The following is a 12,377-nucleotide window of genomic DNA, read 5'->3' on the forward strand; positions in this document are numbered from 1 at the left end:
TTAAGTAAGGGTGAAGTAGGGGTTTCTTAGATTGATTAAAAATAGACAAAGAGAATAAAGAATTCCCTTTCACAGAACTCAATAGACATGGTTGACTACTTAATCTGGAATAAAATTATTGGTTAAAATTCATTCTAAATGTCAGCAAAGAGATCTCAGATTTCAATGTAGCTATTTTTCTAGAATGGAGATATAAACTTTGCTGTGGCTTTGAGAGTACATGTTTGAAAACTGATTTTCTGGTAGTGGTGGGAATGAGCACATGACATACTTGTTTAATGTTTAATCTACATTTTCTCCATCACTTTCTTAAGTCTAGACAATTAATGAAACAATAAGTCAAGCATTGATTTCTTGCATTTGCTGTATAAATGTTCACACTGATAGTTTAGCCTTGGGCTCTTATGAGCTGGTTTAAGAAGGCTGTAGTACAATGCTGCCTTTGCCTGAGAATAACCATAGCCATTCTTCTATTTGTTGATTTCATCTCTGAGTACCCCCAATATACCCCATGAATATAGCTTTCCAGGCAGTTTATAAAACAACTGACATGTAGGTTTTTTTTTTTTTCATGGTAGAGCCAAGATAGCCCAGTAAGGCAATTTTTTTAATATTCCTCTCCATATAACTTTAAAATAATTCCTCGAGTTAGATTTTGAAGCATGGAGTCAAAAAAAGTTCAGACTAAGACATTTTTCCAGTCTAAGAAAACTTAAGAGGTCAGCAGGAGAGACTTGTGACAGGATGGAAGCTGGTCCATAGTGTAGCACACACAATGTAACCCCAGCAGCAGGCCTTGGGGGTGATTGTGACAGTGACTTTGGGAGCTGTCAGCCCAGAGCCAGTGAGGGAGTTGAACAACTAGTAAGAAAGAGATTCCAGGTGATCTATGCTAACACTGGGCTGAGCTTCCTGTTGCATTGCCCATATGCAATAGTTACTGCCACAGGGGAGTAGGACAGAAAGGAGAGCTAGTGGCAAATATTTAACAATTTCCAAATACTTGTACTACATTCTTTTATCAGTTCAATTCATAATCTGACAGCATCTGGATTATAAAATTTGTCCATGCCTTCCTCCAAGGCTCTGGCTTCAATATATAGTATTTCTGGCATTGGGGCAAACATACTCATCTAGGTAGAAATTCATCAATAAACTCATCCACACGCATCATTTAAAAATATCTGTTTCAATTCTGGCTCTTAATTATCCAATAATCATTATAAAGAGGTTCCTGATACTTATTGCAGTGCTTCACATTCAGGGGCCCCAACACTTGAAATCTTCTTTTTTAATTTTTAATTTTTAATTTTATTTTAATTCTTTTTTAATTTTTTAATTTTAATTTTTAATTAATATAACTGTGATGTCTTTTTCTGATTGTATCTGCAACATCTTCAGCGTCAGTTACAGGAAAGATATTGGCTTGATGTTGGTGCCGCAAATTTTGACACCTTTGACACCTTTGACACAAACTTCACTATGAGCCCAATGTACTCCTCCCTTTGGTACTCGGATATGGACTCATAATCAGATGACTTTTTTGAACGGATACTATAGGTTGGTGCCACAGATGCTGTGAATATCCTTCATCATTCAGAATATCATCTTGGGAACCTTTTGCTATTGGGGTTTCAAAGGAACTAGGAAAAATGGGCCCTAAAAAGTTTTAGAGTGAGATGTAGATTTAGGTGTACCCTAGGCAAAGCTATGAAGTATACAGAATTTATTTCAACTTCTTTGTTCCCACTTTACTTTCACTTTCTGTCACCTTAATAGTCTTACCTTCTCTAAACTCTTGACACAGTACCCTTATGATGTCTCTCTTTCTCTCTCTCATCTTCGACCAAGGGTCTTAGAAAAGGGTCCAGTAAATGCACATTTCATACAATAGAATGGAAATGACAATGCATCCCAAAGAGTTCCTGTTCACTGTAGTTCTTTGCATTTAAAGAAAGGACAAAACCCTAAACAGTCAAAGATTTTATCTCCCTTTGTAAAATTGCAGATATCTGGTAAGGGGTAGAAGTTTGTAGCAGTCTGGGAAACCACATGAAATAATCAAAGGTCTCTTTTATCTATGTATATGGTTAAGACTGTGTGAAAGAGGTTTACACCAAGAAAGAAACAACAGTTGATTAAGTGGACCTCAGGAATACAATTTAATCAGCATAGGGGGCAAAAAAAGTCCAGAGAAATAATCAATGTTACTTTGTCATGTTAATATTTTGATGGATCTGTGATCTCATCCACAGAGTTACTCTCTCAAATTATGAAGATTGAAACCTGCTACTACCACTATCAGTTCATGTATTCTTATATATATTTGCTTAGGTGCCCCCTCCCAAATGTGTCAGTGGTAGCTTTCTAGTTTCCTTGACATTGCTTGGATATTAGTGGAGCATATAAGATGTTTATCAGTTATCTCCTGGTCTATCTTGTTTCTAGACATACACTTCTCTGATGGCAATATTTAGGTTACTTCTCCTGCATGGTTCCTCATTTGTTTTGCAACCTGCTTATGCTGAATCATACATCTCTATTGCCTTTTTTTTTGAGTCTCAACTTAATTTCTTTGGAATCTGAAAATTCTGACCTGCAGGAAATAAGTCAAAAGAACAAGTATGTAAAATGATTAACCAAATTTGTTTCATGAAGAATGTTGAGGTCATTAAAAAATAGCAGTTTCTCAAAATCAATCTGGCTCATCCAAGGGAAAATCATTATTCATTTTCAATGTCTATTCAGGTTATATGTGCTCTTGGGCTAGCTTCATGAGTTGACCATCCAACTGCTATTAGTCTGCACAATAGATGTTCATTCACTAGAATATTCTTGCATGAAAAATAAGGCTAAACTTTTTTTTGAGTCAAGATCTTATTTAGGAGACTCTGAAATGTTCCAGGACTTATTGTAACAAATAATATCAAAAGCAAACAGGAGCTTCTGGAGGAAACCACTGTCTAGAAGGAACTTATCTTTCATTTGGACTTTGCACTGAACAATCTGAATGACAATGAAAAACATGGTGAAAATACATATCATAGGATCATGATTAGGAGTTGAAAAACACCTCTCAGAAATATTAAGTGACATGCCATGGATTACATTGTTGAGAGACAGGATTTAACTCGTCTCTTCTTGACTTCAAGTCCACAAACCTATACACTACACCATGCTATTTCCTCTTCTTGTTATATGTGTCATGTGATATAGATGATTAAAGGGTCATCAAACAAACTTTTTTTTATTGTATTATATCTTTTTAGGAATCTCACAGATGAGGTTTGGGACCTGGATTTAGGGTTTCAGAAAAATTTTCCAGACATATAATTGATCAAACACCCACTAAAAACCATAGCTCACGCTTGTTTTTGTTTTTAACCACATTTGTATTTATCAACCAGCCACAGAAAACAGTCATTCAAAACAAAGCAATTAATCAAACAGCAAAAGGTGAAAAGATCTCCCCTTTTCTCTCCCCATTCCATATTATATTCTACAACCAGTTATATTATTTAGGAAGACACACTTGCAGAGAACATGTGTGAAGACAGACTATATGGGTAACACCCATGTAGGGAACATATACAGATAGGTAACATATATGAAAGGACACATGGTAAAATCCCAGGGGAAATGCAGGTTCTAACACAAACAACATCTTTAATACTAGAAGCTTGCTAAAATCTTCTAGGAACGACATTATCCTCTCCTTTGGGGTCTCAGGACAGTTTCACATATGTACTTACATTTCCATTGCATAGCACAGTGTCTGGGATATTATTGTAGGTATTTAATAAATACATAGTCATTCTTTCATATTTCCAGTCTAGCTCTCTGTTCCCATCTACTAAAGTGTGATGAGTAGTAAGCCTCTGTGCTACCATACCCACCTAGGAACTGACAAAGAGAAGCTAATCAGAGTACTCCAGGCTAAGATTAATTTTTATCTATTGACTGTTCATATCTGATATTGATTCAAAATTGATAGTCCCAAAAATTTATCTTATTTAGGATGAGAGAATTCTTTGCAACACCTGATTAATCTTTTTTGAGGATCTTCTTACCCTCAACCCTATTTCAATGACCATCAAAAAATCAATTCTTTTCCTTCACCACTACTACTAACTGTACCATTCTCTGCTTTCCCTATATTTTACCTTTACCCTGGTCTAACTTTCCCTCATTTGCAATTTTGATGACATGTCTGAGTAGTTCAACTTTATACTGTCCTCTACACTTAAATCTCTCACCCTTTATCCTATCACTGCTTATCCTTTTTCAAACTCCAAAACTGCTGGAGGAAATCACACAACCCTACTATGAATGATCCACCCTCAACAAATTTGTTATTTAATCTCACTTGGGGCATCAAATACTGCATGATAATCCCTTTACTAACATCCTCCCAAGACATCAGTTTTAAATCTCCTCATACTGTAGAGAGAAAATCAAGAGTCTCCACATATCCCAAATTTTATGCCTTATATCTTTTAACAAAATCTCTCATTCTCTCCTTTGCTCTAATTTCTCAGTAATAGCTTTTCCTTCTTCCCAGAGGTCAGTCCCTATGATGATGCCTTTAATCTATCCCTCCTGTCTCTTCTGGGAGCTTAACCCTTTGAACATCCTTTTTTTTTTTTTTGGCTTATGATTCTTTTCCCATTGCCTATAAACTTGTCCAGATTTCCACCACCCCCATTCTAAAAACAAACCCTAAAGGGCTTTCCACTATTTTCTCATCTCCCATTCATTTTTTATTCCCTTTCCATTTATATCTGCTCCTTGATTGAAACTCCTTTCTCCAAGGTTACCAGTGATCTCCAAAAATTGCTAAATCAAAGTATTTTTTCTGTTTTCCTTCTTCTTGACCACTCTGCAGTCTTTGACATTGTTAACTTCATGAATATTCTTTCTTCCCTGGGAGTTTACAACAGTGATTTCTCCTGCTTCTCTCCCTACTTGTTTGACCATTTTCTTATTCTCCATTGTTGGATTATTATTCTTGACCACCTCTCTATAAATGAGAATATCTCTGGTCACCTTCCTGGACTCCCTTCCCTTTCCTTTCATTCACTCTCTTTGTGACCTCATCACATCAAATGTGTTTAATTAATATCACCAGGAAGAAAATTCCCAAATCCAGGTATGTAACCTTTATATCTTTCTTGAGATCTAATCTTGCATCACCAAATGCTTGTTAGAAATCATCTGGTTAATCCATAGGAATCAATCTCTTTAAAATAGTCTTGTTGATTTCTTTCAAAAATATTTCATAGCCCTTATGTTCTATAAGTAAAGTGTTTAATGTCTCTCTCTCTCTCTATATATATATATATATATATACATATATAGATGCCTTTCTGACTCTCAAATGATTACTTATGTATGTTCCATCTATACTTGAAATATATTTATAATATATGTACCTATATATAGCATATACATTGTATTATTTGCTCTTCTCATTTTCCTTATCAATTCTATCAAATTAGAAGACAGTAGAAATATTACCTATAAAATATAGATAGCTAAAATAGTATTTAGAGGAAATTTTATAGACTTAAATGCATTTATTGGTACAAAAGAGAGTAAGATTTAGTAGGTTGAGTCTGTGTTTCAAGTAATTAGAAAAGAAAGCAATATAGCATGAGAAAAGAAGAAGTCAAAATAAGAGGTCAACTTAATAGGAATGCAATAATTGAAATAAGTAAAAATAAGTGACATTTTTTAAAAAAACTCAAAGAGTTGATAAATAACAAACTTTATTTTTTTAAAAAAGAGAAAATTCAAGAGATGGAGAGAAAAGAAATTGAGACTATTTTTTAATAGTGATTACAATTTACCAAATATTCGTGGCTCTATGTTAACACATTTAGAAATACAAAAGAAACAAATGCTTTTATATAAAATGATACAATTATAAAAGTAAGAATTGAATAATAAAAATAGATCACTATAAGCTCTACCAGGGCAAAAGCTGTTTCTTCTTTTTAATTTGTATTCCTAGCACTTAACTCAACACCTTTCAAATAAGATGCATTAATACAGATTTGTTCATTTAAAATAAATCTTAGAAAGAGAAATCAGTAAAGCCCTTAAAATGTTGTTCTAGAATCCAAGACTAATGAACAATGTGTCTGTTGACTAAAACTACACAATGCACACACTTTGATACACTAATGGATTTACTTGTTCATTTCCTCCAGTGAAGAAAATCATGGCTCATCTGTGCTTATCTATCCTATGCATAGATTCATCTGTCTGCCCAAATTCACCACAAGGCATATATCCTATATATTTGGAACCTTCTTTGCATTCTCCTTGAATGTATATCAGTGACCTTTTGTTCTTTTCTATTTCTGTCCCATCATGTTTTGATAATTTATTTGTTAAAATCCTGTTTGTAGTAGGATTTAGTCTTTTGAGTTACAAATGTTATCAAATGCTTTTTTTGTTATCTCAAATTGGTATTTCAATAGGCATCTAAACAGCCCAAGCAAAACAGAATTCATTATCTTCCTCTTTAAACCCTCCCCTCTTCCAAATTTCCCTAGTAACTTTGTAAGCACAGCTATCCTCCCAGCCTTTACAAGCTCACAACCTTGGTATTAAATTCATCCCCATTCCCCTTAACTCAGCACTAATATTCAGTCTTGTTATTGTTTCTACTTTCACACCTTTCATACATGTCCTCTTTTCTACAAGCACAGAGTCACAATTTTAGTTCAGACCTTCATCAATCAAATATTAAGGACCTACAATAGACTCACCCTTTCCCTGAATCAGTGCAATAGTTTTCTAAGTTTCCTTGACTCATCTCTCCTTATTCCAAGACATTCTCCACTCAGTTGCCAAAGCAATTTTTTAAAAAGTGCAGATCAAACTCTACTCAGTGAGTTCTGGTGGCTCCCTCTTACTTTCCAGGTTAAAATAGAATTTTTGTTTTCTGTTTGGCATTTAGAGCTATTCATAACTTGAACAACTACTTATATTTCCAGGATTCTTATACTATATTCCCTTCCATGCACTCTACAATTCGCCTAAATTGGTCTACTTGCAGATGTCAACAACAATATTTCATGTTCCATATCTTTTCTGTAGCAGTGACTCTCCTATATGAATGGAATGCTATAACTTCTCAATTTGCCTCTTATTTCCTCTAACTTTTTTTAAAATCCAGTTGCTAAGATAGGCTTTAATAAGCCCAAAGATCCCAGCTTTTGGGACCAAAATTCACTATTTGATAAAAATTGCTGGGAAAATTGGAAGACAGTATGGGAGAGATTAGGTTTGGATCAACATCACACACACTACACCAAGATAAACTCAGAGTAAGTGAATGACTTGAATATAAAGAAGGAAACTATGAGTAAATTAGGTGAACAGAGAATAGTATACATGTCAGATCTCTGGGAAAGGAAAGACTTTAAGACCAAGCAAGAGTTAGAAAAAATCACAAAATGTAAAATCAATAATTTTGATTACATCAAATTAAAAAGGTTTTGTACAAACAAAACCAATGCAGCCAAAATTAGAAGGGAAGCAACCAATTGGGGAAAAAATCTTCATTACAAAAACCTCAGAAAAAGGTCTAATTACTCAAATTTATAAAGAGCTAAATCAATTGCACAAAATATCAAGCCATTCCCCAATTGATAAATGGGCAAGGGACATGAATAGGTAATTTTCAGTTAAAGAAACCAAAACTATTAACAAGCACATGAAAAAAGTGTTCTAAATCTCTTATAGTTAGAAAAATGCAAATCAAAACAACTCTGAGGTATCACCTCACACCTAGCAGATTGGCTAACATGACAGTAAAGGAAAGTAATGAATGTTGGCGGGGATGTGGCAAAGTCAGGATATTAATGCATTGCTGGTGGAGTTGTGAATTGATCCAACTATTCTGGAGGGCAATTTGGAACTATGCTCAAAGGGTGATAAAAGACTGTCTGCCCTTTGAGCCAGCAATAGCACTGCTGGGTTTGTACCCCAAAGGGATAAGGAAAAAGACATGTACAAGAATATTCTTGCTGCGCTCTTTGTGGTGGCAAAATATTGGAAAATGAGGGTTTGCCCTTCAATTGGGGAATGGCTGAACAATTATGATATATGTTGGTGATGGAATACTATTGTGCTCAAAGGAATAGTAAACTGGAGGAATTCCATGGGAACTGGAAAGACCTCTAGGAATTGATGCAGAGTGAAAGGAGTTGAACCAGGAGAATACAGTACACAGAGACTGACAGAATGTGGCACAATCAAATGTAACGGACTTCTCCATTAGTGGCAATGCAGTGATCCTGAACAACCTGGACTGATCTATGAGAAGAACACTATCCACATTCAGAGGAAAATCTGTGGAAGTAGAAACACCAAAGAAAAACAATTACTTGATTACATGGGTCAAGGGAGATATGATTGGGGATGTAGACTCTAAATAATCACCCTAATGCAAACATCAACAACATGGAAATAGGCTCTGATCAAGGACACATGTAATACCCAGTGAAATTGCACGTTGACTACGGGAAGGGTGGGAGAGGGGAGGGAGGTAAATAATATGATTCTTGTAACCAAGGAATAATGTTCTAAATTGACTAAATAATAACAAAATTTTTAAAAATTAAAATTAAAAAAACAAAATGACATCACCAAAAAAAATTAATAAAATCCAATTGTTAGTAAACTTTCCCTCTTGCATTACTTTCCATCTTCTCTCTCTATATTTTTTTATCAACCTAGTTATTTTCATATTCTATCTTTCACTAGATAGTGAACATCTTGAGAAAAAGAACTGTTTTTCATGCTTTTCTTCTTTTTGCTTTTCTTTGTATCCTTACCAATTGGCTCAATGCCTGGCACATAGTAGAAGCTTCATAAATATTTACTGACTGGCAGATTGGTTAAGAAAAACAATTTATTTATAATGTGAAAGGGAGTTTTTATTCCCTTTGTCTATTTTAAGTTAATCAATCAGGAACCTGAAATACCCCTGTTTAATACTTAGTAAATGACAAAGAGAGTTCCCTCCCTTACAAGCATTCCTCCCACTCACCCCAAGAGCTCATGGGTAGAGAAAACTGTATATAAGCAGGAGCCTGAGATTTAGGGTCTTTATTCTCTCTCTTCAGTATTGAGCATGAGGTCTGGTGGGATTCTTGGTGGTCTTGGCCTCCTGTGTGGTGAGGGATCTTGGCAGTTTTTAGCATCTTTTGGCTCTTTGGATTTCGACTTCCTGATCTGGACTTTGGATTCTGGTGAAGATTTGGCTTCCTAAATTGGAGACTTGGGCTGAAGAGGGATGCTTTCTTGGGTGAGACTCTTGCCTCCTTGGCATGAGAGATTGCTCTTTGTGGCTAGGTCTCATCAGTTATTGGTTGTTGGAATGCCTGATTGGAGACACTATTGTGGACTGGTGAGATTCTTGGTCTGGAGGCAGTAGGATTAAGATTTAGTGTATTTTTAACTAGGCAATATTTTCTACCTCTATATTTTCTACTTTGATATCTCTACCTTGTTGTAAATAAAGCTACTAAACAGCCTACTGGCTTATTGTTTAACTTTAATTTTTATAAACGGTGACCACAACAGGCCTTTTTTGACTCATAAATTTAGTCAAACCATTTTTAATCCTTACATACCTATTAAGATTGAAGTATAACTGGGAAGGACAATCCAGGTAGAGAACCTTTTTAGTCAACATATTATCCCTATAACTTTTTAAAGATATCAAAATGTATCATTTTCACAAATATAATATATATATATATTAATAACAAAATATTGTTACTTCATAGAACCTATTCTTCAGTGGACTCTTGGGAAAGCCATTACTAATGAACAGTTTCATGAAATACTTCCCAATGTGGTAGGGATTAGGATGGGAAAATGTCCCTGTGCTAATGATGTGGTGGTAATTGGTGTCATATGTAATCACAATGTTCAGGGTAAGTTTATGCTTTTAATTTTAAGTATATATAATTCCAAATAGCTGATTTATATAAGAAAATTATTTTACCTTTTAATTCTATTATTGTGGTTTAAGAATAAATAGTGAAACTGATCATGCCAGAAGGCATTCACTGGTCAGAGATTTACTAATGAAGGGGGAAGTGGGACATTATATGGCAGCATGACCTTCTATCAGGTCTAGATCTGAATATATTGCTACCTGAATTCTCAAAAGAAAAGATGAAGTAACTTTTTTTCAGTTGTGTTTGGCCCTAGGTAAAAGTATTAATTTGAATATCCAATTAATAACTTACAACTCTACAACATTCAAGGAAGTAAATGATTCAAGCTCATGGTCTCATAGGTGGGAGGCTTTTTTATTCAGAGTGGAGAAGCAATACTTAACTGAGAGAATAAATGGATATAGTTCTATATGCATCTCCACATCCAGCATTCTAGTCTTCCCTGTAATCTATATCTGCATCCATTTTGGTGTTATTAGACACTATACCCTTTTGGAACTGTTGGCACTTTCCCATACATCGTAGATTCCTGTACAGGAAAAGACAGAGGCCAAATTTATAGTCCCAAGAAATTCTGCTTCATACAGCAAACTTCACAGTTACAATGTGAACAGGGTATACAGTTGCCATTTTTAACAGTAATGAAAAATATTGGAGTTATTTCACAAATGTATCAAAATATTAGTACTAATTAAAATTTCATCCTTTATTAGAAGACTTCTACTCATTTTAGTTTGGGGTTTCCCTCTCTTAATTATTTCCTATTTATCCTGTATATAGCTTACTTTTTATGTGTGTACTCACAGGTTGTCTCTCCCCATTAGAGAGTTTTAGTTATTGGGGTTAGGGACTATCTTTTGCTTCTTTTTGTATTCCTAGCACTTAGCACAGATCCTAGAACATAGTAGACACTCAATAAATGTTTATTGAATGATTGGAAGAATTTTTTTGCCCATTGTGTTCACTTATTTAAACACTTTTTAACTCCCTTTCTTTTGGTGAAATTATAACAACCTTGAATTCACATTTCAAATAATATTCTCTATGTAGCCCAAATGAAAGAAAAGTGAATAAATAAAGATACAGTGTGTCTCAGTCTGTATTTAGACTCCATCACTTCTTTCTTTGTTAATGGATGACATCTTTCATCATGAATCCTTGAGGATGTTTTTTGATCATTGTATTATTAGAAATAACTAAGCCATCCATAAATAAATATCAAATAATATTGCTGTTGCTGTTTACAATGTTTTCTTGGTTCTACTCACTTAACTTCACATCACTTTATATAAGTTTGTCCAGGTTATTTTTGTTGTTGTTGTTGTTTTTTGGGTGAACATCTTGTTTGTCAGATATGTCTTATGGCCCAATCTCTTTGGGATACAGAACTATTAGTTGGTAATAATGAATCATAGCATATGCATAGTTTTAAAGCCCTTTGGTCTTAGTTCTAAATCTCTTTACAAAATGGTAGGAACAGTTCACAACTCCATTAGCAGTGGGATTAGTGTCCTTATTTTCCCACATTTCTTCTAGCATTCCTGGTAGTTGTTTTAATTTACATTTCTCTTATCAAGAGGGATTTAGAACATTTGTTCATATGATAATTGATAGCTTTGATTTCATCTGAAATCTGCTTATTCATATCATTTGACCATTGGTCAATTGGGGAATGGCTTATATTCTTATAAATTTGAGAAATAAGACCTTTATTATTTGAGAAATATATTTGAGAAATATTTGAGAAATAAGATGTTTATCAGAGAAATTTATTTCCTGAGTTTGTTGTTTCCCTTCTAGTCTTGGTTATATTTGTTTTGTTTGTACAAAACCTTTTAAAGTTAATATAGTCAAAATTATACATTTTGTTTCTTTTTGCCCAATTGTACTTTTTAAAGATTGATCTTCTCACATGAACTTTTGAGCCTCTTACCCCATTTGGCCAATTCTACTTTTTAAGCTGTTATTTTTTATGTATTACTTTCATTTCTCTTCTCCTTTTTTCTTTTGTCTCTCTTATTTGATGTTTGAAACCTCTTTTGAATTCTGCCAGAGCCTGAAACCAATTTCCACCTTTCTTTGAAGTTTTGCATGTAACTGCTTTGATCTCACTGTCTCCTACTGATTCTGTGCATTGTTTTTCATTGTCTTCATAAAATTTTTCTATGGCTAGGTTTTTTTTTTCTGTTTGCTGATTTTTAAAGCCTTTTTAATTTTATCTTAATGGTGGGCTCTGTTCTCATGGTAGAGAGTCTAGTCTCTTAAAATTCATTTTTTCCAAGGCCATATGATGGGGCTTGGGGCCCCATTGCAGGCTTGGGCCAAAGTTTGGGATTTAAAGGGATGGGCATTCAGTGCTCTGATGTTGGTTTAGCCAGAGTCCTAAAGTTGGTT

At 34.4% G+C, this 12,377-nt stretch overlaps 1 protein-coding gene across 7 annotated transcripts in view; it reads left to right on the plus strand.

The window, feature by feature from the left end:
• The window catches only part of LOC100015874 (cation channel sperm-associated auxiliary subunit beta), a 184,448-nt gene that overhangs the window by 35,218 nt on the left and 136,853 nt on the right, over positions 1 to 12,377 (plus strand). For all 7 annotated transcript variants that reach the window (XR_008914922.1, XR_008914921.1, XM_016428503.2 and 4 more), the window contains one exon: positions 9,807 to 9,956. Coding sequence is in view for 5 of the 7 variants with exons in the window: in XM_016428503.2 (XP_016283989.1) it covers positions 9,807 to 9,956 (150 nt within the window). In the remaining 2 variants the exon portion in view is untranslated. The remainder of the gene's footprint in view (positions 1 to 9,806; positions 9,957 to 12,377) is intronic.

The sequence above is a fragment of the Monodelphis domestica genome, chromosome 1 (genome assembly GCF_027887165.1).
Source record: "Monodelphis domestica isolate mMonDom1 chromosome 1, mMonDom1.pri, whole genome shotgun sequence".
Classification (NCBI taxonomy): domain Eukaryota; kingdom Metazoa; phylum Chordata; class Mammalia; order Didelphimorphia; family Didelphidae; genus Monodelphis; species Monodelphis domestica.